Here is a 27238-nt window from a genome sequence, read left to right on the forward strand (position 1 = left end):
TATCCTTGATTCTTCTTCTCTTACTCTCACATTTAATATGCAACCCATCTGGAAAACCTGTTGGCACTACCTTCAGAATCTGGTCACTTCTCACCATCTCTACTGTCCCACCCTGGTCTGAGCTGACACCATGTCTCACTGGGGCGACTGCAAGAGGTCCCTAACTGATCTCCCTGATTCTATCCTTCCTTCCTACAACCTGCTGTCAACCCAGCAGCCAGAGAGACCTTTAAAAAATGAATTGCTTGATATCAGTCCCCTGCTCAAACCCTTCCAGTGGACTCTAATCTCAACCAGAGGATAAATCAAATCATTACAATGGCCTATAAGGTCATACATGATTGGGCTCCTTGTCAGACCCCCTAACTACCTCTGCTACCAATTTCCTTGCTCACTGTGCTCCAACCATTGGTCTCCTCACTATATGTAAGACATGCCAGGAACACTCCTGCCTCGGGGCCTTTGCAGGTTCTTTCTGTCCGGATATGCCCCTAGATGTCCTCCTGGCTTGCTCTGCCACCTCTCTGTCTTTATTTAAATGTCACTTTCTCAGGGAAACCTCCTTTAACCACCTTATCTTAAGTTGCAAGCCCCTGTGCAGTCACCTCCCTGCTTCCAAACCCCTTTCCTTGCTTTATTTTTCTACACAGTATTTATTACCATTGACAAATTCTGTATTTTTACTTATTTGTTTGTTCTTTGTTTCCCCCATGGTATGGGGGCAGGTGTGTTGGTCTGTTTTATTCATGCTGTATTCCTTGTACCTCGAGATGCCTGGCACAGTGAGATCAGTATTTCTCAACAGTTTTTTATTGTTGCTTCCTGCCTCAGGAGTCTTTGCAGACATTTCTTCTAATTACTCTCCCCCAAGGAAATCCTTAATACTGTAGGTATATTGTATATTTGTTTCTGTGCTATATTGATATCTGTGTTTTAAATACATATACACTTTTTAAGGCATTTTTTTTCCTCAAAGAACCAACTTTCACCCCCCTAGGGGTACAGTTACTGCTGTTAAGAATGCATGATGTAGCTGTTGAACACACATTTGTGGGATGGATATGTTTTGCTTAAAGTAGGATGCAAGAATGGAGCCTGAGGCGGTCAGTAGGTCTCGGGTTTCTTAGTGGAAGCCCCCTGATTCAGACTGAAGGGAGTCAGCACCACATTGGAGAGGGGGAAGGAAGAAGAGGAGCAGACAGTCCATTTAGCAACATGGGCCAGAGGAGAAGGAGAGAGAGGTTGGCAGTGTTTAGTGTGATGGGAGTTCTGGTTAAGAATCGGTATTTGTTCGTGGAGTCAGGCAGTCACTGCTGACCTTGATGTAAGCTGTTTCTGGGGGCTGGTGGTAACAGACGCTGCATTGAGAGAGTTTTTAGAGAGAATCTAGGGCAATGGAGATAAAATAAAGTAGTCACCAGAGGTGGGTGATAGAACCCAGTAAGTTTTGTTTTATTTTTTTTTTTTAGCAGTTGAAAGACCTTGTTAGCAACTGGAATGGAATTTCAAGTATCTTTATTAAAAGAAAATCTTTAATCCAACATACTTGGGTGATTGTCCACATGTTACATGGAAACCGACTACTGTTTAATACCAAGTTTAAAGGTTGGGATTTGGGAAAAGAATTCATCTCAAACCTGAACGTGACAAAGCTCTTTTGTTAGTAAGGCCAGAGGACTGCGGGAGGATAAATTTGCTCCTCACCTTGTTCCTGGTTAGTTTGTCCAAAGCTCAAACTATTTATGTAGAAACTTTTCTTTTTAGTGAATAACATTATAACAATGAAATGGAAATTAAGATAAAAGTTTCACCCACAATCCTACCAACATAAAAAGCAAAATTTTCCTTTATGTTTATTCCTTTGAAATCTCTGTCGATCTTAATATTTATTTCCTACATTACTATAATCGAAATGTAGTTTTGAGGTCACATTCTGTTCTTGTTCTCAAAGCATAAGCATTTTCCCATGTTATAAATACTGTCTTCAAAACTGTCATTTAGATAACGACATGGATTTGCCATCAAACTGGTGTAAGACGAAGTATTGTCTTCTACTGCTCCAGTGCCCTGGCTCATGCGTTCATGACCATCTTCAAGTACATACCGTTTTCTCCTCTTGTAGGGTGGGTGATGAACGGGCGTAACCTTTCTGGATGAACTCCCAGGAAAGGAATTACTTGGGTCAGAGTGCCTTCTAAAAGAATTTATATATGTGTGTTTACATAGAGAGAGAGGGAGACTTAAAGAACATGTTATATTTTATAACATACATATTACACTGCACTGTTTCAACCCTGGTTCAGAGCTCTGTTCCTCCTCCATGAAGTCTTGAAGACAGAGATTTCTGATAAGATTTCTAGTCAGAAACAGGGAGCTAGAAGACACTTATCATTGGCTTCACTCTCCTAATAGGAGAAGGTGCCCAAGTCACAGACGGCAGAGGGGAAGAGAGGTACTTTACATTGCGCAAGTCACTCGGCGTGTAGAGCAAGGCTGTCATGCTCTCATTTATATAGTCTGCTATTATGATGTGAGCAATTATGCAATGTGAGCTGAGTCACAATAATGACATAGAGTGAAAACACAGTTCCCAGGACACTCTCTGTAGGAAATTTACCCTTCTGCAGTCATTTGCTTGGGGCCCTATTCTTTGGGCTGTGTCCCCTGCCTCTGCACCCCTACTCTCCTGGTCAGATGGTGACTCCTCAAGCCTCTGAGCTGTGGTACCCCCATTCTGCAAAGTCTTTTTCAGTCTTTTCATCTTCTATCCCTTGTCAGATATTTCAAACTTCCCCCCACTCCTAAGCACCTATCACATCCCCACCTCCATTTCCTTTAGTCTTATGTGTCTGGCTTGCAAAAGGCTTAAAAATCTCTGGTAAACTTAACTCTTGTATTTCACAGAGAAAACACAGGCTATCAGGATAATCCTCTCAACGTTTGAGTCCCTCGCTGCCATCCACCCACACTTTTTCTTCGGTCCATGTCTGACCTTTCCTACATTCTTAGTGAAAAAAATTTTTTTTCTCTTGTCTAAGGCTTGGCCTTCTCCCTGTATCAGACCCACCGTTTTCCACCTTCGCAGGGTACTTTCTAGATCTATTAACTACCTCTCTTATCTGTCTTTAGCCTTTCCTACCTACTGTCTGCTCCCTCAGCATAGAATCATGCTCAAAGCTCAAGATCCTCCCATTATAAACACACACACATGCACACACATGCACCAAGCCTGGCCTTCGGGTTCTAGCTGCAGCCTTTCTCTGGGTCCGCAACTCCTGTTTCCTCTTCAGCTGCTACCAGGACCTGCCTTCCCCACCACTTCATCAGGATTGCTTTAGAAAAGCAACAGCCCTATGACTTCTGGTGTAAAATTTGAAAGGACTATTTTCATTTGACATCTCTGTGGTGCTTAGGACCATTGGTTAGTCCTTCCTCGGTCAAGGTTTCTCCTGTGGTTCTCTTCCAGCTCACTGACCCTCCCCTCTCAGTCTCCTTTGCAAGTCCCTCCTCCTCTACTTATACACATTGGTGTTTCCCAGAACACGTCTTTGTCCACTTCTGATTTGATTTCCCTTCCTGGGAAACCTCCTCTTCAGTTACAGCTCCAACTACCACCTCTAATCTGCTGGTTCCCACTTCTCTAGCTCTACCCCGGGCCCCTCTCATGCCCTCCAACTGTGCATCACCCATGGACATCTCAGGTTGCTGGCCCAAAACTGCTACCTCATTCAACATGACCACAAATAATGTCATTGTCCCTCTAAACTTTCCCCTCCTGTAGTCCTTATCTTTGTGAATTATGACAACCATCTGTTTAGCAGAAATCTGGGATTTATCCTGTCACCAAGTTCTGTTGATTGTTGCTTCTGACTATTTTGGAAATATTTCTCCTCCTTTCCATCCCTCTGACAATGCTCTGGTTTGGGACCTCAGATATTAGGGGAACCTGCTGAGTGGCCTCCCCAATTCTCTGGTCTTCTTCCAATCCATCTTCTGTCCTGTCACATACTGACTGCTTAACATCCTTAAATGGCTTCCCATTGCCTACAAGAAAGAGTTAACCACTTCGGTACAGCAAGCAAAGCCCCTCACATTCTGATCGCTGCCTTCCCCTCCCGCCTTATCCCCCCTCCCCCTTTCTCTCACACACACTCTGTACTGTGGACACAATAGACTCTTCATACCTTCGCTCATGCTGTTCCTTTGCTTGGCATGACCCCTTCAGTGCCATCTAGTGAAATCTAACTTATGCTTAAGAATTTTCCTCTGATTTCCCTGTGCCTTGACCTGAGAGTAACTCTTCTTCTTGGAGCTTTTTGTGATGGTAATTAGTACTATTCAACCGTCTGTAGTTCTGGTTCTTCCCCATGCTTGGCTCATGGTAGGATTGCACATCTTGGCCCCTCTGAAATTAGGTGTGGCCATGTAAATGACTTGGCCAACAAAATCTTTTATGAGTGGAAGTGGCATGTGTTTGTTCTAAGTCAGAATTTAGTTGCTAGTGTGAAATGCTCTACAACTTTTTCTCTCTGTTACAACAAATGGCAACATTCCAGATGATGGCTGCATCCTGGACTGACCTACGGCTGACCTCTGAAGAATATGTACCATGAGCAGAAAGTAACTCTTTGTTGACTTAAATCAGTGATATTTGGACTTGTTACTAAAACATGACCTAGTCCGTTCTGACAGATATACCTGTACAGCTCTTACAAGTGGCTGGTTATTTAAAAACACTTCTGCTGGAGTCTGAGTTATTTGTGAACAAGTACCCTCTCTCATTCCCTTCCTCTCCTCAGTCTAGAAAAATGCTTAGGAACATAACAGGTACCTGATGATCTTTTATTGTTGTCGGGGGAGTGAAGACATACACCAGGTCTTGATGCGGATCCCCACCCTCAGGATCCGTGTTGTGGCTGCGATAGACAAATACACATGGACTAACGGACTACTGAGTGCTGTGGAGGAAAAGGGACGGTGCAGCCACTCTCTCAAGAGGAGAGCCCCACCACCACCCTTGCCTTGACAGGCTTTTATTCTTTTCTGGGCCCATTACATTGAGGATGATCCTCATTTACTATACACAGGTTCTCTGTAGGTGATTACCTTTTACAGACAACAAAGGACAGAATACTGCTAATTACTTGAAAGAGAAGGATGTTACAGCTCAAGGGGGAAAGTGGTTGAACTGGTTACACTCCATACTTGGGAGGTTTAGCACAGACTTTAGGAAGTTAAAGATACTCGGTAAATATTTGCTGCCTCAATTCAGGGTGAGGGAGTTTTAGCAAATGCTAAACTGGGCCACATTTCCCACGTTTGGAACAGTTTCCCATAAGGTCTGTCTGGAAAAAGTCCAGCCGTAGTGAATACAACCAGAATGGTTTGCGTGACATCACTGTAACCTGGCAGCCAAGGAGAGTGGACTGGAATGTGCATGTGTGAACATCAATGACTTCACTGTACTAGTCAGTGGGGATAGTAGATACCTTCGAGTGAGCATGTGTACTGTGTGGCCGTCGCATTCAAAATGACTGAGCGAGTAGAGCAATGAATCTGCATCAAATTTTGTGTTGAGCTTGAACATTCCTCCAAAGAAACTATTTGGATGATTCAGAAGGCTGCAGCTATGGGCAACTGGTGATCGGCAGCTTCATCATGACAACATGCCCACTCATGCATCACATCTCATGCAGAGTTTTTTGATGAAACATGAAATCACCCAGGTGACTCAGTCCCCCTACAGCCCAGATTGGGTGCCCTGAAACTTCTGGCTTTTCCCAAAACTAAAATCACCTTGGAAGGGGAAGAGATTTCAGAACCTTGATAAATTCAGGAAAATATGATGGGGCAGCTGATGGCAACTGGGAGAACTGTGTGAGGTCCCAAGGTGCCTGCTTTGAAAGGGGTCTGAGGCGTCATTGTTCTATGTACAATGTTTCTTGTGTCTTGTATCTTTTTCAATAAATGTCTGTAGTTTTCATATTATGTACACCCTTTAACTTACAAAGAATTTGTGTCTTACATGCCAAGTAATGATATTTTCAATAGATTATTAGAAGATAATAAGAATAAGATTAAAAACTGTTTGTTTTTACTAATTGCTAAGGATGTTCCTTTGTTGCTTGCCATTAACTCATTTTTATTTGATATCTCTAAATGTATGGCTTTCATTTCAGTTGCCTTAAAATTTATTTTATTTCTATGTGCTGAGTTCTTCTGTTATATTTTATTCTAAATATATCCTTTTATATATTACTGATTCCAGTCTAACAGTCATATCTTTTATCTTACAATTTTTAGAACATGGATTAGTAAAGTCAATCTAAACCTATAATTAACCAAGAGTATTAGGCAGTTGGAATATCCTTCACCACCAAAGCAAGAAGATTGGAGGAGCTGCTGGGAAGGGAGACAAACAGTGGGGCATTAACTGAAAGGTAACATGCAGGTTGAAAAAAGCATAACGTTTGGAGTCAGGAGAGTTTGCGAGTACTCTGGTTTTGTCATTTACTACTCATGTGGGCCTCTACATGCCTCAATTCTTTTTTCTGTAAAGGAGGATGGTAATAGAAATAAATCCTAGAGCTTTTGAGTTGTTTTATTTATTCTCACCTGAGGACATGCTTATTGATTTTTTTTAGAGGAGGGGACAGAGAGAGAGAGAGAGGAAAAGAAACATTAATATGAGAGAGAAACATTGATTGGTTGATTTTGCATGTGCCCTGACCAGGGACTGTACCTGCAACCTAGGCAGGTACCTTGCTCAGGAATCAAACCTGCAGCCTTTTGGTTTGGAGGCCGACTGTTCAGTCAACCGAGCCACACCAGCCAGGGAAGAATGTTTGAGTTCTTGATCTGACTTTCCGCTCAGCCCACTCCTAGCCAGTCATTATGAAAATCCAGTAAAAGACATTCCCTGATGTATGCAAATGTATTCATCCCCTTTAATATCACCATAATCTCACAAGTGAGATCATTTATGTGAAAACGCTTTGTAAATTTTAAGTAATCGCCCAAATATTTTTTTAACATCATGAGATTTGTGTCCCCACTGAGAAGAATGGGAGACACAAGAACTCAGAGCAGGGAGCATGTCTGCATTTTCAAATCTCAGGATCGGTCATTGTGGGTGGGAGCCCACGGGCGGTCAGAGCACACATCTGTCCATGGGGACCAACGATCCCCTCATAGGAGTTTTCATATTACACGGGATTCAAGGGAATGTTCTATCTTGTAGCTAGATTTTTACTTTTTTTTTTCCTGACCAGGTGGGCGACTATTGCCGTAAGTAAACCAGGAACTTTGGATTTATAGTTTAATTACTTATTTGATACCTGTTTTCCTCAGCATCAGACATATTGTTCCCATTCTCGTTTCTATTTTCCTTGTGCAATTTTCTTGGAATTTCCTGTAATGGTTGTCTCAGTTTATGTTTGGGCTGATGGCACACCTCTAAAGAGGAGCCTGGTAGTCTCTTTGGAAGGAGCAGAGTCATTCCACAGGTGACAGGCAGATGGAGGTCAACATGTTAGCTGTATTTCTGATAAAGCCAATGGAGAACGTGGCTTATATCACCCACCAAGTGCTGCTGCACTAGGCAGCCTCATCCACCCACCCATAGGCAGGGCTGGACAGCCAGAGCCCTGCCATCCAGGCCAGAGCTGGCTCCTTCGCCCTGACCAGGTGGAGAGCAGGCTCCTGCCACTGGTGGGCAGATGTATAAAGAGGGAAAGCCTGGGGCCTGAGAGCCAAGTATGCTCAGTTTCTTATCAGAAAGTCATCAGTCAGATCACTCATTCCCTCTGAGGCCCAGTGGGTGTAGATAAACTATGAGACCCTTCACGGAACAGCTACAGGAATGAAAGGCGGGGATCTCAGCTTAAGTTTGACCAGAAAACCTTCTAACTGTGTGGAAATAGTGCTGAATACTACTTCTTCCCCCTGTCTGCCTTCTGATGTGTGCCCCCCCACCAACTCCCTAACAATGAGGGCTCTGACCCAGGACCTCTCCTGATTCCACCTGTCTTGGCCACAATCCACCTCAGTAGTTCTCACCTTTGGCTGCATGTTAGAATCGCCTGGGGAGTCTCCAAAGTGTTCTGTGCTCAGGCCCCATCTCTAGAGAACCTGATCCAGTTGGTCAGGGCTGCCGCCTTGGCATCTCTGGTTTTAGACTCCCTGTGTGACTGTAAAGCGCAGCCAAGGTTGTGAACCACTGATCTAATGGTTTGGGTCTTGTCAGCCTTTTTTGCCTTTATCTGGACAGAAGGAAAATGCAGGCAACATCACCTGTGAAGCTCTCAGAACGAAGGCAGCCTCAGACAATGATGTCAGCAAAGGAGCAGCAACTTCTCCTAGGTTAAAGCCATAATGGTAGCTTCAGAGGTCCCATTTTCCTTTGCAACTTGTCTTTCATATAAAAGGTATGTAAAAAAAGTTGTCTTTAGCCCCTTGGTACTCAGTTATTCATTTTCTTGAAAGGGAATAAGAAGGAAAATTTCTTTCTTCTTACAGAAATGCTCTTGATCTGACTTTCCCCTCAGCTCATCTGCAGCCAGTCATAAAAATTCAGCAAAAGGCAATCCCTGACGTATGCTCAATGCATTCATCTCCTTTAATATCCCCATAATCTCACACCTAGGTATTGAGCCAGGCTTCTGATGGCTGTGTGGTCAGGGAGAATGAAATCCATGACCTCAGCACTTAAAAGGGGGAGACTTGATGGCCTGATAGAACCGTTTAAAATACAATTCTCTCAGTACCTCACCTGAATTCCTTTCAGCTCAAGTGTATCTACCTGACTCAAGCCTGTGTGGAGGCAGCCCCATCAGTGAGCCTTAATCAGCAGTGGTGGCTTAGGGACAACAGCTGCTTTGGCACATATGTGCCTCTGATAACAGAACCCATTCAACTGCTCCTAATCCACAGGGTATGATTATGTCAGGGAAATGACTCCTGAGAATGGCTTTGCCACAGTTATAACATGCTAGGAGGGAGCAAAATATGAATCGTGCGTAAATTAGTCTGCCAGGGACAGTTTGCTGTTAGTCAGTCCTATCACACAAGTAATAAAAGTGTGTCATGCCACAACCAGTCTGGGTATTCAGCTGCATGACTAGATCAAAGGCGAATTTGTCATTGTTTAATGTAAGTGAGTTCCGTTTTTAAAAATATACCTTTAACTATGAAATTCCTGATATACTGGAGAGATAAAAATGAGCTTCTTTAAAAAAAATGAGATTTTAATTTATGCTCTAATTCTCCACTGGCTTTTAATGATTTTTGGGGGGGAGTAATTTGAAAACAAATAAAATGCTATTAATCTGCTTTTCTTTTTGTCTCTGCCTTCTTTTTGTTCATGCCACTCCAGGAAAGCACTACCATTTTGGTAATCGCTAGGCTGAAATAATTGTCGTAGTCAAAGTAACTAACTCTGAAGATCATACCATGAAGGTTTTTGTTTCTGGTGATCTTAACTCAGGTCATCACATATGCCATCAGCTATCTCTGCCTTAAACATACACAGTCAACATCATGAATATAAGTTACAAAACCCAAAGATTAGCAATTTATGTGCTGCTCAACCTAGATCATTAAACAGGCTTGGCTTGGCTATTTTACCATCCACAGAAAAGTCAAAGACGGGGCTCAGACATCAGGGCCACTGCAATGTGAACAAAAGAGGCAATAAGTAAACTTAAATCTTTTTTTTTTAAATATATTTATTGATTATGCTATTACAGTTGTCCCATTTCCCCCCCCCACTCCACTCCATCCTGCCCACTCCCCTCCCTCCCACATTCCCCCCCTATAGTTCATGTCCATAGGTCATACTTATAAGTTCTTTGGCTTCTACATTTCCTACACTATTTTTACCCTCCCCCTGTCTATTTTCCACCTATCATCTATACTACTTATTCTCTGTACCTTTCCCCCTCTCTCCCCCTCCCACTCCCTTAATGACAACCCTCATGTTCTAGTTGTTTGCCTAGTTTGCTCTTGTTTTTGTTTTATGTGTGGCCGTTAATAACTGTGAGTTTGCTGTCATTTTTACTGTTCCAATTTTTGATCTTCTTTTTCTTAGGTAACTCCCTTTAACATTTCATATAATAAGGGCTTGGTGATGATGAACTTCTTTAACTTGACCTTATCTGAGAAGCACTTTACCTTCCCTTCCATTCTAAGTGATAGCTTTGCTGGATACAGTAATCTTGGATGTAGGTCCTTGCATTTAATCTTGGGTAATGTAATTATGATGTGCCTTGGAGTGTTCCTCCTTGGGTCCAGCTTCTTTGGGACTCTCTGAGCTTCCTGGACTTCCCGGAAGTCTATTTCCTTTGCCAGATTAGGGAAGTTCTCCTTCATTATTTGTTCAAATAAGTTTTCAATTTTTTGTTCTTCGTCTTCTCCTTCTGGCACCCCTATCATTCAGATGTTGGAACGTTTCAAGGCGTCCGGGAGGTTCCTAAGCCTCTCCTCATTTTTCCAAGTTCTTGTTTCTTCATTCTTTTCTGGTTGGATGTTTGTTTCTTCCTTCTGGTCCACACCATTGATTTGAGTCCCAGTTTCCTTCTCATCACTATTGGTTCCCTGTACATTTTCCTTTGTTTCTCTTAGCATAGGCTTCATTTTTTCATCTGTTTTTCGAATAGATTCAACCAAGTCTGTGAGCATATTGATAACCAGTGCTTTGAACTGTGCATCCGATAGGTTGGCTATCTCTTCGTCGCTTAGTTGTATTTTTTCTGGAGCTTTGAAGTGTTCTGTCATTTGGGCCATTTTTTTTGTTGTTTGTTTGTCTTGGCGCGTCTGTTACTTTAAGGGGCGGAGCCTTAGGTGTTCACCAGGACGGGGTAATGCTGGTCGCAGCACTGTGACGCTGTACGTGGGGGAGGGGCCGAGCGGGAGCAATGGTGCCCGCCTCACTCTCCTCCGGATTTCAATCTTTCACTCCGCTACCTACAATCAAACTGGGCCCCTCTGGTGCTGGTTCCCGAGTAAGTGGGCCTGTGCACACTCTAGGCCCATGTGGGTCTCTCCAATGACCTCTCCTGTGAGGCTGGGAGTCTCTCCTGCTGCCGCCCCAACCCCCACGGGCATTTTCAATCAGAGGTTTGAGGCTTTATTTCCCTGAGCTGGAGCTCTGGGTTACGCGGTTTGCTTCGCTCCCTGCTGTTTGTCGGGTTTATCTGTGGGCGAATGTGGTGCCCCGGGGTGCTACCCGCTGCTCTGCCTGCCCCGTTCTCCGCCACTCTGAGTCCGGCCCTCTGGGTTTATCTGTGCAAATGTGGGGCTGCGGGGTCTGCTAGTGCTCAGACTGCCTGCGCCATTTGTCCCACACTCCGCCAGTCTCAGTCCCGCCACAACCATGAGAGTCCTCTCCACCCCGGTGCCCGTCTCCGCCCCTCCTACCAGTCTGGATGAATGGTTATTTTCTATTTTCTTGGTGTTGGTCCCCCTTGCTGTTCGATTCTCTGTCAGTTCTAGTTGTGCGAGGAGGCGCAGTGTGTCTACCTACGCCGCCATCTTGGTTCTCCGGTAAACTTAAATCTTAAGGCCAAGTACCATCACATGGATACATGAGAACTAGCTCTTGTGAAGTCTTAACATCACTTTTTCAGTAAGTGGAACTCAAGGCTATTCCTATATTTTTGTGTCCCCTTGGTATACTGTAAGGAGGCCAAAAGGGACAGAACAATGGGCCTGGTCTATCATATGCATCTGAATTTCAGTCCCAGCTCTGCTCCTGCTGGCTCTGTGACTTTGGGAAGTTTTTGTGATCTCTCTGAGTTTCCCACTTCTATATCTGTTTAAGAGGAATAGTATCATAACACCTCCATGTAAGAGGTAGAGATAAAACATACAAGATGCCGGGCACCCATGAGACACCCAACAAATGGACAGCTGAAATAAGTATTTTTTCTTCTGGGCTGTCTGAAAGTCCTTGGAGAAGAGGAGTCACCCTCAGAGATTAGAAGAACAGCAAATTGTGAAAATAATTTTGAACTCATCCTCCAACAGGTAAAGTTCATACATCAGTGCTAGGTTCTGGAAGTCCCACTTTGGACCTGCCATGCAGCTTCAAAAGCAGCTGCATCAGCCTCTGCTTCCTCTCTCAGGTAAGCACAGGTAAACAACCTTACTGGCTGTTAGGATGAAGGGTAATTCAAACATCCAGGCATTTTATGCCTTTTGATTGGTGAATTCAACCATTTACATTTAGTGATTATTGACATACAAGGACATACTACTGCCATCTTATCATTTGCCATCTGGATGTTTTGAAGTAGAGGATAATTTCAAAAGAAAGCGGATGTGTGTGTGTGTGTTATGTATGTGCATACTCACACACATGCAAAATTATAATTCTCAAAGTTCATTCTGTCAATTTTTTTTTTCTGGAAAGGATATTGTTGTTATTTGTTAGGGAGGAGGGAAAAATAAATGTTGTCTTCCTGGACTAGGCAAAGAGAACCAGAAACTTCTTTCCTCAAAAACTTTTCCCCATATTTCTCACCAATTCAAGTATAATTGCTGCATTAGTTCCTCCTTTGGGGAAAGAATACCCTTGAAGTATTAAATATATTGGTCATTCCTAACTTCTTGCCATTATCAGTTTAAGAAATCAGATTCAACACTTCCAGTCAAGATGGAGGTGTAGGTATAAACACTTTGCTTCCTTGTGCAAACACAGAAAGAATTACAACTAGATCTCAAAACAAATAAAACCCAGAACCATCAGAAAATTGAGCTGTATGGAAGCACAACAACCAAGGATTTAAAGAAGCCACATTCATGTAGATGGGTAGGAGGGGTAGAGTTGCAGATATGGGTGGAGAGGCACCTAGATGCAGTACAGCGTGGAGAGGTGATGGGCGCAGCAGAATAGACAGTCCCACATTCATGTGCGGTGGGTAAAACTCAGGAGGGATACCTTGGGAGCAAGTGATCCCAGCCCCAGGCCAGACTGCACAGCCCATGGTCCCAGTGCCAGGAAGATAAATCCCCATAACTTCTGGCTATAAAAACCAGCAGGGGTGAGGGCAGTGGAAGAAACTCCTGGACTTTCAGGAGACTCCATATAAAGGGCCTGCACGAACTTACAACATACACAAACCCACCCACTCTGGGACATAGCACCAGGGCAACAGCTGGAAGGGCACCAGTCACATATAGGAAGTGGGTGAAGTGACTAGAAATGGAGTGAGTGCTGGGCAAACCTCCAGAAGCCAGGCAGCAGCACTGTCCCTTCTCTGAGCCCTGGCCCCCACACAGAGCCACAAAGCAATAAAGTGGGTAGTCCCACCTTGACAATTACCTAAGCCTCCACCCCACACAATTTACAGGTGCCTTTTCGACAATAGGCCTTGCTACTAAGACAGGGAATCAAAGCAGCTCGACCTAATACACAGAAACACAGAGAGGCTGCCAAAATAAGGAGACAAAGAAATATGACCCAAATGAAAGAGCAGAAAAAACCCAGAAAAAGAACTAAACAAAATGGAGATAACCAACCTATCAGATGCAGAGTTCAAAACACTGGTGATCAGGATGCTCAAAGAACTCATTGAGGATGGCAACAACGTAAAGGAAGAAATGAAAGTTATACTAAGTAAAATAAAGAAAAATCTACAGGGAACCATTAGTAAAGGGGAGGAAGCTGGGACTCAAATCAACAATTTGGAACATAAGGAAAAAAAATAAACATTCAATCAGAACAGCAAGAAGAAAAAAGAATTTAAAAAAAATGAGGATAGTATAAGGACCCTCTGGGACATCTCCAAATATACCAGCATCAAAATCATAGGGATGCCAGAAGGAGAAAGGAAGCGCAAAAAATCAAAAACTTTTTGGAAACAATAATGAAAGAATACTTTCCTAATTTGGTGAAGGAAATGGACATACAAGTCCAGGAAGCACAGAGAGTCCCAAACAACTTGGACCCAAAGAAGATCAAACCAAGACACATCATAATTAAAATGCCAAAGGTCAAAGACAAAGAGAGAATTCTAAAAACAACAGGAGAAAAGCAGAGAGTTACCTACAAAGGAATTCCCCGATTTCATAAGACTGTCACCTGATTTCTCAAAAGAAACTTGGCAGGCAAGAAAAGATTGGCAAGAAGTATTCAAAGTGATGAAAAGCAAGGACCTACAACCTAGATTATTCTATCCAGCAAAGCTATCATTTAGAAGTGAAGGGTAAAGTGCTTCCCAGACAAGGTAAAGCTAAAAGAGTTCATTATGACCAAGTCCTTATTATATGAAATGTTAAAGGGATTTTTAAAGAAAAAGATCAAAACTATGAACATTAAAATGGCAACAAATTCAAAACTATCAACAACTGAATCTAAAAAAACAAACTAAGCAACAAGCAGAAAAGGAACAGAATTGTAGATATGGAGGTCACTTGGAGGGTTATCAGCTGGGAGGAGGATGGGAGAGAATGGGAGAAAAGGTACAGGGATTAATAAGTATAATTGGCAGGTACAAAATAGAGAGGGGGATATTAAGAACAGTATAGGAAATGGAGAAGCCAAAGAACTTATATGCACAACCTGTGGACATGAACTAAGCGGGGCGGGGGGGGGGGGGGGTTGCTGGAGGGAAAGGGGATACCAGACAGAGGGGGCCTAGGGGGAAAATTGGGACAACTGTAATAGCATAATCAATAAAATATATTTTTAAAGAAGAAATCAGATTCAGGAAAGAGAATTGAAGAGGAGTTTCTAGGAAAAAAAAAAATTGGAGGAAGTAGTATGTCAGCTTCTCACTGTCTTTTGACCATCTTGTTTTATTTTCTCAATAGTACCATCTAAATTGAGTGCTTGTGGCTGCTCCTGCTCTCTGGAACCCACCAACTCATTTTCCTAGATTTCCAAGACATCTCATTTATTTTCTCCTCTTTTTAACCTGCAACTTTCTACACCAAAAGTAAAAGGTTATGATGGAGAAAAAAGGAAGCATTTACTTTGATAATAAAATTCATTTAGGTCCTGACAATTGGTAGGTATTTCAAATACTTTAAGAATCATGAGCTTTGAGGACCAAAGAGTAAAGGCACACAAAACTTACCTTCTGATGATGAACTAAAAATCTGTCAGCAAAGGCTTTGTAAGGCTGACACTAGAAGGGTCATGCAATTTTAAAGCTGGGAGGACCTTTTCTGGAATAGCTAGCCCCATATCATATAGATCATAGAGAGTTTGAAATGAAAGAGATATTAGAAATCACCTAGTTTTACTCCCCATTTTATAGATGCAAGAGATGACATGAAGTGACACGATTTGCTCAAGGTCTAATCCTCAGTGAGTGGCAGAGACCAGCCTCAAAACCAGGTTGCTTAATCTCAATAGTGTCAGTTTACAAAACATTTAAAATACTAAGTACCTCTTTGGGACAGGAACTGTGCTAGGTCCTGTTTGAGAAAGCACCAGGATGAATAATGCACAGCCCCTGCCTTCTTGGGGCTCACGATCCCCTTGCAGAGCAATACACGTTCTCAAATACTCACAATACAAGGTGATTCAAAATAATAGAGTGAACACCAAGGTCTGGAAAGGACAGAGGGGGAAAATTATTTGGCTGAGAGAAATCGAAGGTTTTTCCTTTACACTAGTGCTTCTTAAATATTACTCTCTTCTATTCCACTAATCATGCTTTTTCCAATGGGTGGACAACAAAATGTCTAGTTGCTGGACAGTTTAAAAAATTTTTTTTATTGATGTTCAAATTCAGTTGTCTCCATTTACAGTTGTCACCACTACTTTTCCCTGCCCTACCCATCCCCATGCTGGACAGTTTTAATGGGTGAGTGAGACTAGATAGTAGGGACCTGAGGTAAAAGGCAGGGGGGTCCATGCATGCTAGGTGAGATGATGCAAGTCACTTTCTTTCTTCATCCCTCTCACCAGGCAGTCTTTTATTCCACCCCCACCATGCCTGCTTCCACACAGGCCATGCACTAAGGAAGAAAGGGGAGACAGGCACTATTATCAGAAGAAGGTACACCAAAGAACTTTGCAGCTCTGTGTGGTTTGGCAGGGTGATGGGGAAGGTACAGGGTGTGAGGATGGTGACCAGGAAATCACCTGGGGTGGGCAGGTGGCATTAAGAAGAGACGACAGTCACACTTGCAGGAGCCCACGGAGACAGTGTCAGAGGTGACAGAGATCCTGAATCCCAACTCTTCTACCCCAAAATATGCTTGAGAAGCCACCTGCTTGCTCATAGAAGTAGTTTCAACATTCCCTCTGCAGTCTGGACCATATGCTTTATTTGGTAAAGAAACTGCTTTTCTAAAATATGAAAGAAGCTAATCCTCTGTTAAGCTTTTTACAAATTTTCAATCATTAAATTAAAATGTTTTGTGTGACTGGAGTTGCAAGCTGTGATACATGATTGGTTAAATTTTATTTTTCACATTCCACCCCCCCCCCCAAAAAAAGACTCCATATGTTTTTACCAGCTCATTTTACTGTCTTGGCAATGAAAAGACCAGCATATCTAGGAATGATTGATACCATATGATGCTCGGGTATCATATTTTGATGATGCTCTGCAGTGTTTCAAACCACCAAAACCGAAACCTACCCACACACACTGAGCTCAAAACTGGCAGTTTTTGTCTTGATGGCATATTTAGAGTTTAAACATTATCATTAAAATTTTGCAGGTGACATATCAGGAAAAATTAAGCCCACCGCTTGTGTTGCCTTGAAAGAAAAACAGTTCTTCATTATAATGAATGAAATTGCGTGCTAGGTATGAATGCTAGTGACCTCTAGAAAATGAACCACCGACCCATAAATGGATGAGAACCAGCCAGAGTAAACGAGGCAGAAGTTTCCCAGCATATTTGTGCATGCTGGCAGGGAAGATTCTTGTTATAATTAAAAGAGATAGAGTACTTAATAGGAACAAAAAGGACAACACTGCCTAACTTTTTCTGGTGTATTCTTCATCCTCATGTTACACCATCTATCTGGGTTTTAAAAGTTACAAAAACATTGCACATAAAAATAACACACATAAACTTGTACAGAAACCAGCAAAAATTCATTGAGAATATAGAGATTCAGAGTAAATCTCCTCCTAAAATTGCACTCTGCAGCACGACAGATCAGCCACCTTGAAATGGCTCGTGGGCACTTGAACTTGGCTGGTCTGACTTGAGATGTGCTGTAAGTGCAACAGACACACCGGATTTCAAAGATTTAGCACTGAAGAAAAGAATGCAAAATATCTCGTTACTTTTTTATATCAACAGTTAAATTGACAGTATTCTGGACATCTTGGGTTAAGGAAAAATAGGTCATTAAAATTAACTTCACTTGTTTCCTTTTACTTTTTTTTTCCAGTATGGCTACTAGAACATTAGGAATTACAGATGTGGCTTGTATTTATGGCTTACATTGCCTTTCTGTTGGCCAATGCTGATCTAAGTGAAAAGTTTGGTAAACCAGGTAGCATTTAGCAATCCAACAGAATTGAAATATAAATTTACACTAAGTGGCGATGACATGACAACATGAAGAAAACTGGCCACGGACTTACGGATACTTTGACGAGTTACCTTTTCCATTCCTGCTACACTGGGGAGGTTCTGCAAATCCAAATGTTTGCTTAACAGAGTTCTGGGAAATGAGTCGTGCTCTAATTTTAAGTTGGACTCTGAGCTTTTCAGTGTCTCTGGATTTTGCTACATGGAAGCCATTACTGAGAAGACATTCTCTTGTGTGGACAGGGCTATATTTTTCTGTGAGGAAGAATATCAGAGAGCTCTCTTCCTTCAAGCGTACATTAATGGGACACCCTGGACAGGGTGGTGGTATTTGGAATGGTGAGATGCGGACCACTAAGCTGTACTGCAAGGGGAGTGTAAACTGGGTACAGTGTGTCCTAAGGCGCATCACTAGGAAGTTTTTTAAACACTCAGAGGGGGTATTTATTTAAATGAGCATTATGCTTTTTAGGGAGTCCATTGGATCCATTTATTCTACAGTTTTCTAACTTTCTTTCATGTTCCATTGAAAAAGATACTTTTCTGCTTAGGCAGAAAAGAAGTTATACTGTAAGTGTGCTTCGCTGGGCCTCAGAAATGAATGAGGTTTTAACATGTCTAAGACGGTGTATGGAAAGGGTTGTCCCCACAGAACAAGCAAGCAAATGCAAAGTTTTCTTGACTAGGCTGGGGGAAAATGTTGAGTCTTGTGGGAATTAATGTAATTCTGAGAGATAGGCGAGGGTATTGTCTGAAGCCCACCAGCTCAGTGCGCCCTCACAGAAAGCAAGGGGACAGACGCCTGATTGGATCAACATCACAGACAGCGCCAGCCTAGGACACAGCCATGAAAACCCTTTTGTTGAACCACAGAGGAATGTGGCCCCGTGAGGATTAGATGAGACAAAATGTGCACAGTGCTTAGTGTCTAGCATGTGTTCAGAAAACTATTGTTTTGGAACATTTCAGTGTAGAAAATGCAAAGACTCGGAAAATTCACTGTATGCTCCCGGCTTTTGTTAAAATTCATTTGTGAGAAGTGTTTACTCATGCTTTAAGCTGCCAGTAACTCATGGTTAAATCATTTCACTCATCTGTTTTCCTTTTTTTATTTTGTAATACAGTTGCCAATCATGTGACATTCTGCTTTGTTCTCTGCCCCCTCCCCCATGAAAGATAAGCAACTCTCAGAGTCCTATAACCTTAATAAACTAAAGACATTCAGTGAAGAGCTGGTATCCACTTGATGAAATCTAGTGTATGATAATTTCTTGAAAAACTGAAGACTAATCCTTGGGGAATCTCTGGCACCCTATGAAAATTCATATACTTATGAACTCACTATATGAGTTAAAGGTTGGTATCCAGTGACTGCTAAGAAGATATGAGGAATGTTGCAGAAATATAAATAGGCCACCACTGAAATTTAATTAGACACTGCATATGTTAATAATAAATTCAATTTATTTAGCCTTCTACCTATGCTAGAGGAAAAAAATACCCAGACAAAATAATAACTCATTTTAAATGCCTCAGTTGGTAACCTCCTTTCCTGAAGAGTGATTTATGCACTAATTTACTGGTTGTGTCTTCGAAAGATTGTTCCAAACCAGCCCTTTTGAAATAATAATAATTTCTAAATGTGTGTTGTGAGAGATATAACAAATGACTTCTTATTAATTTTCATTTAATTAGTTGCCTATTCACATGATAATTTTTTTAAAGTTCTCTTCCTAAGATAAACAGGTTATAAATATTGAGGTTAAGACTTCTATTTCACAAAAATTGTGACGGGAAATCTGTTTCACATTGTCTACCTGATTTGAAGGTCAGTCACTTGCAAATTTTATATACTAAATAGGCAACTATTTCTTTCCCAGTTAGCACAGCTGATTGTTTTAAATTTCTATAGCCAAGCGACTCCAAATTGGTTTAAAAGAATATTTATCATCAGGAGAGGATCCAGCAGGAACAACAGAAAGGGGACAGGAGACAAATTCATGAACAAGGTAGAAAAGCAGCTGGGGCTGGTTAAGGAGCCCACAGCACTGACGGACCTTTTCATGAATAACAAAACAAAAATCATCTCTTACAGCTTTTCTATTTCTCTAGGTCTTTCCCTTTTTAAAAAGACCCATAATTCTTATGTAAATATTAATATTCAAGAAGAATTTTAATTTTTTATCTTTGCAAAAAGTATAACTCCATAGCAACTCATTAACTACATGTTGTCATTATAAAAATAGCAAGGATGAAATAATTAATAAAATAAACACAAAATAATTAAAACTAGGGAGAAGAGATTGCTCAGAACTGTCCTAGGTAATTCAAATGGTTGAAACCTGTATAAGAAATCCTGCAATAGGTAAGGCTCTTAAAAACAATTTCTTGCAACACTTGCAGAAATGCTCCTAAGATATTAAAAAAACAAAATGCAACAGCTACTTACATGAGAACCGAAAGGGCCTTGCTCCTAATCCACACTGCCTCACGCCCTCTCCATGGAAAAGCCCGTACTGGATCTCACCCATGAACTTGTCCAGCTCCTGCCCTGAGGCATTGACTAGCAGAGCCCCTGTTTTGCAGAGGAAGGTGGCTTTGATCCATAAAGGTGTCCCCAGGGCTGTCACAACTCCAAGGGCACACACGAAGCTCAACACCCCAGCCATGCAAAAAATGACTTTCTTCTGTTGGTTTGGCATAATGAGAAGTGGCTTTTGTGAGGGCGAGGTTCAAAACCAAGACCTTTGTGAGTGACGAGAAGCGGCTGCCCCTTTGACAGCATTTATTACAGAAGCCGAACAGCCAGAACCCAGCTGAAAAGGCAACTTCATCATCGCCGGAGGCTCTGGCCAGGTTAAATGTCAGTAGTATGCCAGGAAGAAGGCTTCTTCATCACACTTAGTTGACTTTTCTCCTTTTTTTGCTTTTACTTCTCTCTAATTTGAAATCTTTGGACTAAGAATCTGTAAAATAAAACTCTTTGAAACTGCCTTGAGTATCTCCTCTTGTGTCACTTGGTAACAAAGGTCTAAGATAACAGATGGAGTCCTCCGTGTAACTTGATAATGCTTCCCCTTTCCTCAGCCTTTTGTCTGATTGGGTGAGTTGAAACTTTCAGAAACAGGCTTGGCTCCTATGGCAAATTTTCAGCAACCTGAGAAGGTCATATATCGATATGTTTTTACTTTTGTGGGTTTTTTGTTTTTTTGTTTTTATTTTTGGTGTGCTGGAAGAGGAGTCTTAGCAGAGGTAGAAAGGATGTTGGTATTAACTTATTTTGAAAACTGTTCTTTGTAGCAAGCCAAAATATTGGACTAAGCTGGGTCCTGCACAGACAGGAAGTATCCTACACCAACCAGCAGGGCTTGCCCTCCTAACTCCCAAATCTATGATTTAGAACCAATGTGTCAAAGGAGAATTTGATTCCAGTTTTTCCTGGCAAACAGGAATATAGAGATGCAGGTGCAAATAGCTAGGTTTCTAAATGCTTTCCATTGAAACATTTAGCTGCTTCAGGACAATAGCAAGGAAGGTTATTCTGAGTCTGAGAAGTACCAGAATCTGTAAAGAAGACAAGGTCATTGTCATGGGAAGAAGAGACTGTGGTCAGATAGAAGGTTCTAAGAATTTGCCACATAAAAGCAAGGGTCCAAGCAGAGGTAATTCATTAGGGAGACAAAAAACAAAGTCATCCACAAGATTAAGTAGCACCATGAGTTAAATAATGGCAATTTAATTTTTAAATTATATTTTATTGATTATGCTATTATAATTGTCCTGATTTTTCTCTTTTCCCTCCTCCATCCAGTGCCCACCACTCCTTCAGGCAATCCCTCCCCCATTGCTCATGTCCATGGGTCATGAGTGTAAGGTCTTTGGCTGCTCCATTTCCTATGCTTTCCTTTACATCCCCGTGGCTATTCTGTAACTCCTATCTGTACTTCTTAATCCCCTCACCTCTTCACCCATGCTCCCCCTCCCACCTGGCAACCTTCCGGTAACTAACTTCTTTTCTGTTTCTTTTAAGAGTCTCTCTTTAACTTTAACCTCTGGCCTTGTAATAATGATGTGTTTTGGAGTGGACCCCTTTGCATCCATAATAATTGAGACTCTGTGCTTCCTGGACTTGCATGTTGTGTTGCAACTGTTCCAGGCCTGACAGGTTCACGGTATTCGGGCAGACGGAAGAATATTCACAGAGCTGTGGGGATGTCTGACATGCCTTTATTCCAGGGGGGGCGAGCCACACACGCTGCAAGCTGTGCGTGTCTCTAGTGAGAAGCCTCTGCATGTCTCTGTGTGGCACACTGCATGCCACCTGTCCTCTTGTGTGGCACATGTTGTGGCACCCAGCAAGGAGTCCCTACTTGCTTAAGTACTAGAGACAAACAAAGCTGGAAAGCCAAAAAAATTATATGACATAGCATGATTCTGCACATGCGAGCCCACTTCATGTTATGGGGACAGTTTATTGGACCCAGTCTCAAGGCTATGAGAACACTACTTATCAGGTCCATTCAAAGTTATGGGAACACGGCTTCCCTTAGTTACCGAGATACCTGGGTGAGGAAGCCAGACTGCCTCCACTTACCCTACACATATATGTCCTTCACCAAATTAGGGAAGACTGCTTTCACTATTTCTCCAAATAGTTTTCCAATTACTTGGTCTTTCTCTTCTCCATCTGACACCACTATGAGGTGAATGTTGGAACACTTAAAAGTTGTTCCAGAGGCTGTTTAAGCTATCCTCATTTTTTTGGATTATTTTTTTTTCTTGTTGTTCTGAGTGGTTGTTTTTTGCTTCCTCATGTTCCAAATCATTGATTTGATTCTCAGCTTCATCCATTCTACTGTTGTTTCCCTGTGAATTGTTCTTTATTTCAATTCATGTATCCTTAATTTCTGACTAAGTCTTTATTATGCTGCTGAGGTTCTCATTAAGTTCCTTGAGCATCCTCATAACCAGTGTTTTGAACTCTACATTGATAGATTGCTTATCTCCATTTTACTTAGCTCTTTTTCAGGAGTTTTGATCTGTTCTTTCATTTGGGACATGTTTCTTTGTCTCCTTGTTTTGGCAGCCTCTCTGTGTTTGTTTCTATGTATTAGTTAGAGCTGCTTTGACTCCATGTCTTGGTAGTGTGGCCTAATGTTGTAGGTGTCCTGTAAAGTCCAGTGGTACAGCTGGACCTTTCACCAAAACTGGGTACTCAAGTGTGCCCTTTGTGTGGGCTGAATACACCCTCCTCTTGTAGTTGAGCCTTGGTTGCTGTTGGCAGATCAGTGGGAGGGATTTACCCAGGCCAGTCAGCTGCAAAGACGGGCTGTGACCAGTGACCACCAACCTCTGCCTTCCATGGAGGATCAGCTATGCAGGGGCAGGGTGGTGGTGCTCTGACATGGTCTGTAGCTGTCCACTGGGTGTGGTGTGGGGTTTCCCAGGTGATGCAGGCCAAGGTCAACCCCGACCTGTGTTTTGCCTGGGGCCACCCCTGCCTGAACTGTAAAGCAATCTGAGACGACTGCTACTTGTGCTGGGCTTGGAGATTCCCAGGTGAAGCCAAGCTGTGAATCTAATTTGGCAGCCTCTAGGGCTCACTGAAGCCAGCTGTTGCTTGTTTGATAGGATTTAGGAGCCAAGACCAACCATTCTTATGGAAAAGCAGCTTGGGTGGGCCTGTATGTTGGGTGAGGTAGAGCATCTGTGGATTGCCAAGGTGGGTCACAAAGTGTTAGCCAGGTTGTTGGAGTCTCAGATATGGTACCAAACTACAGGATCTGTGAGGGGAGGGCTCAGCAAAGGGACAATGGCCTCTGCTTGCCCTAATGCCAGACCCTTCAGCCTCTCCCTGTGTACTACTGGTGCCCTTCAAGCTGCCACCCCAGTGCTGATGCTCAGAGGGAGTGAATCTAAGGAGGTGAGTCTGTGTGCAGATTCCTCAAGAAGAACTGCTTAGGACTCCAGCAGCCTCCTCCACCAACTCAATCCCCACTGGTTTTCATAGCCAGAAGTTGTGGGCACTTATCTTCCTGGCACTGGAATCCTGGGCTGGGGGCCTTGTGTGGGTCTGGGACTTCTAGCTCCTGAGATATCCCTCCCAAATTTTTATCCACGTGGGTGTGGGGCCCAGCCCTTTCCATGTCTGCACCCCTCCTACCAGTCTGAATGGATGTGGTCTCTCCAATTTTGTAGTTGTCAGACTTCCTTTCAACTCAATATCTGATGTTCCCGAGTGATGATTGTTCTATATTTTAGTTACAATCTGATGTGGTTGTGTGAAGAGGTAAGCCATGTCTGCCTACATCACCATCTTGACCTGTAGTCCAATAATTTAATTTTTAACGTCCTTGCTTGGCAAGTTAAAAAATTGGCAAACCTTTATCTGCTGCCAACTTAAAAATATGAAACAAAACAAAACATCACTGGTCTATAACATACACAAGTGTGGATTCCTGTGTGGCAGGGATGAGGCCTAAAGACTCGCGGTGGCCTGGATAACCTCTTTGCTCTAACCAGGCGGGTCTCTGCCTCAGCTACTCAATGGAATCATTTCAGGAGATATTAAAACTATTGATGTCTTGGTCATAATTCCTGAGATTTAGGCTTATTTGATTACAGAGTATGGTCTTAGTGTTAAAGCATCCAGGTGATTGCAATGTGCAGCTCAGGCTGAGAACCCGGGCTCGTACCCAACTCTCCCAGAGCTGCCTGTGATTACTAACTAGGCTTTGCAGCTACCTTGGTATTAGAATGCAAGGAGACATGAATGTCTAGGCAGTAGAAGGGGGTATTGTCATTGTAAATTAATAAATTTACATAATCATTTATAGCTCAAACTTTCCTGGATTCTGTTCAGCACCAAGAGCATGATCTTGTAGAAATGTCCTGATGGGTTAGGTTTCAGCATATCTAAAATGAAAGACCAGGCCCTGGATCATAGATTCACCCTAAGTCACCATGTGAATGTCAGTGATGATGTCTCCCAGTTGTGAAGCAGCCTCCTCGGGTCCTACACCCACCTCACCTCCTCTCTGTACAGCTTCCTTTCAAACTTCAATATCAACCACCCACAGGCTGCATAGTAGTGTGTGTGATCCGCCCTCTGGGAATGGTATAATAGAACCTGGCAGTCATTATGCCTGACAGCCTTCTTTTGAAATTTCATCTTAAATGTCTTGAATGACAGTGATGACACCATTTTTCCTTTCAGTCTCTCTGAGAATTTGAGTCATTAATGTCAGCAAGTTTTCACCAAGTATGCTACTGAAATCTTTACCTCTCACAGTCTTAATAGCAATACACTTGGTGACATAAGAAAATGGAACTAGGCCTTTCCACCCTCCCCCATGACCCCTTTCAGATTCTGGATGGTGATATAATTCTTCAGTGTGACTAGAAACAATATAGAGAAAGAGTACAATTGCAGGCTGTGTCTTTACTTCCAGAAGAGCATTTATGCCTCTTCTCACACTAAGTTGGCTTCACTGGTTTTTCTTCATAGTCACTCAAACACAAAACTGAAAAAGTAAAATACAAAGACATAGGAATTCTCCCCTGATCTGCTCCCTCCATGTAAGAGACAGCATAGCATGGTATGGGGAGAGCACTGGGAGAAGTATGTGATCCAGGGTCTGGGTCCAACTCCATCACTAAACTAAGAATTCTTTAATTTTTCTGGCATATATTTTACTCATTCATGAAAAAAGTGGTCTTGGCTACATAGGTGATTCTCAAATTATTTTTAACCAGATAAATCATTTCTTCAATTGAACACTTGGGTGGATTAAGAGGTAAAACTGACTTTCTGTACTGGAAGGGATGGGATCTAGGGGCTCTGCCACTGACCCCTGCCCCCTCTCTTCCAGCCCTAAAGTCAGCTCTGAGAAGCACAGTGATAAGCATGGACTAGATGGTCCTTTAATTCCCTTCCAACTAAAAAAAAAAAGTCTTTGCTAGTTATGAAATTAAAATTTGTCCTTTTGCTAGATTATTTCTCTTCCTTTTTCCTTTGTGATATTAACCTGTTATCTGCTATAAAATATTGCATTACCTAGAAATACTAGGTAATGCAATATTTGCATTGTTATTGCAAATATATTTGCAATAATAATTCCAAGTATTCCAATTATTAATTTTTTTAAATGAGAGTTTCTGGGTTTTGTCTGATTTTCCATTGGTAATACTGACTTTGGTTTTCTTCCAAATGGATCGTTATAACTCCAAGGCCTCCCTAAGAGAGATTCAGCAAGGGTTTATCAAGCTTCCTATTCTAAGACAAGAGGCCTTTGTGAATCTATCCCATTTTTCTCATCTTTAAAGCAAAATCTGGTAGGTTTGATTGACATTTCTTGACTAATTCGAGTTGCTGGTGATCCTCAAGTAGCATTGTAATTCTCTAATGACTGTAAGGGGGGAAAAAACCACACTCCATGGAAAGAATTGATTGATTTATTAGGGGGGAAATTACCACGTGTGCTAGACCTTGATTGCAGCTATTATTTGTAGAGCTAATTGCTTGAACTAGACGATTAAAAGGAATGAGGGAAGGGAAGAAAAAGAAAACAAAGTTCTGTTGGAATACAGATGAACCCACAGCAGCACTGGACTGGGAGGGAGAATTCAGCGCAGGGATTTTCAGGATGGATGACAGTTATGGGGATATTTAGAGTAAATGCCAGAGCTGGGCTTGCTCCTTTGACAGAGCAGATATAAAGCGAGAGCCAGAAGTGGAGGAAAATTGCCGCTAGTGTGATCTGTTAAATAAGAAGTGTGACACCCTCAGAGTTTTCTCGGTTTCTCATTGGTATCTTATACCCAGGCTATGTTGATACTTAAACCTCAGCCCAGCAGAATGTCTGAGCTATTACAGGAAGGAGGGAAAAATCACTTAACCTAAAGAAGTGGAGAGGGATAGCACAGTTTGAGTCAACTATGTTAACAGTAATAGATGGAACAGATTCCTATCCTAGTACAGAGAAATTGATACTAATTTTCCTCATTGCTATAGCTGGGGGTAGATGTGTTGAGATGGCAAACTTGGGAGTAGTTTGATAATAATTACCAATTATTATTGTTGTGTACTTGTTTTCCTTTGTGTGGGTATGTGACACTTAAAATACTGAGAATTTCCTTGATATTTGCATTAAAATAATACCAGCAGTATTAACAAAAATGTGATACATATGGGGACTTACTCTGAGTCAGCTCTATTCTAAACTCTGTGTGTATCGATTTATTTCTTTTCAGTCACACTGGGGCAATTACTAGGCTTCCTGCCTCTCCTCAGTTAAGATGTGCCAGGTAGTAGGATAGCATAATTTTCAGTCAGACAGATCACAAAGGCTCCTAAAATATTCTTGTGCTGGAGAACTGGATAATAGTACAATTAGGCGGATTTGTAGCTTGTCAAATCTCCAAAAACGTGGAGTGTTACCTCATGGAACAATGCCAGCTAGAGCAATCTGTAGACTAATTCCCCCATACATTTTTATCAGTGACTTGCTTAGAAACCTAAACTGTACATCATCCAAAACTGTAGCTTCATATCCAACCTTTATTTCAGCACTGACTATGGACAGAGACAGCTAAAAATAATAGAAGACAAAATGGGGATTCAAAGTTATCTCCATAGTTTATAAGAATGGGACCAAAGCAACAGGACTGCCTTTAGGTTTAAGAATGCAGTTGCCCGGGGAAATCAGGGTTGGCAGGAAGTCCTGTGAAAAGA

At 42.1% G+C, this 27238-nt stretch overlaps 1 protein-coding gene across 1 annotated transcript in view; it reads right to left on the minus strand.

Moving 5' to 3' along the window:
* Nucleotides 1-20512, minus strand: part of CLRN1 (clarin 1) — a 42150-nt gene extending 21638 nt beyond the window's left edge. The window contains exon 1 of the mRNA XM_024566121.3: nt 19955-20512. Within this exon, the coding sequence (XP_024421889.1) occupies nt 19955-20207 (253 nt within the window). The 5' untranslated portion in view covers nt 20208-20512. The remainder of the gene's footprint in view (nt 1-19954) is intronic.
* Nucleotides 20513-27238: the final 6726 nt, after the last annotated feature.

The sequence above is a fragment of the Desmodus rotundus genome, chromosome 2 (genome assembly GCF_022682495.2).
Source record: "Desmodus rotundus isolate HL8 chromosome 2, HLdesRot8A.1, whole genome shotgun sequence".
Lineage (NCBI taxonomy): Eukaryota > Metazoa > Chordata > Mammalia > Chiroptera > Phyllostomidae > Desmodus > Desmodus rotundus.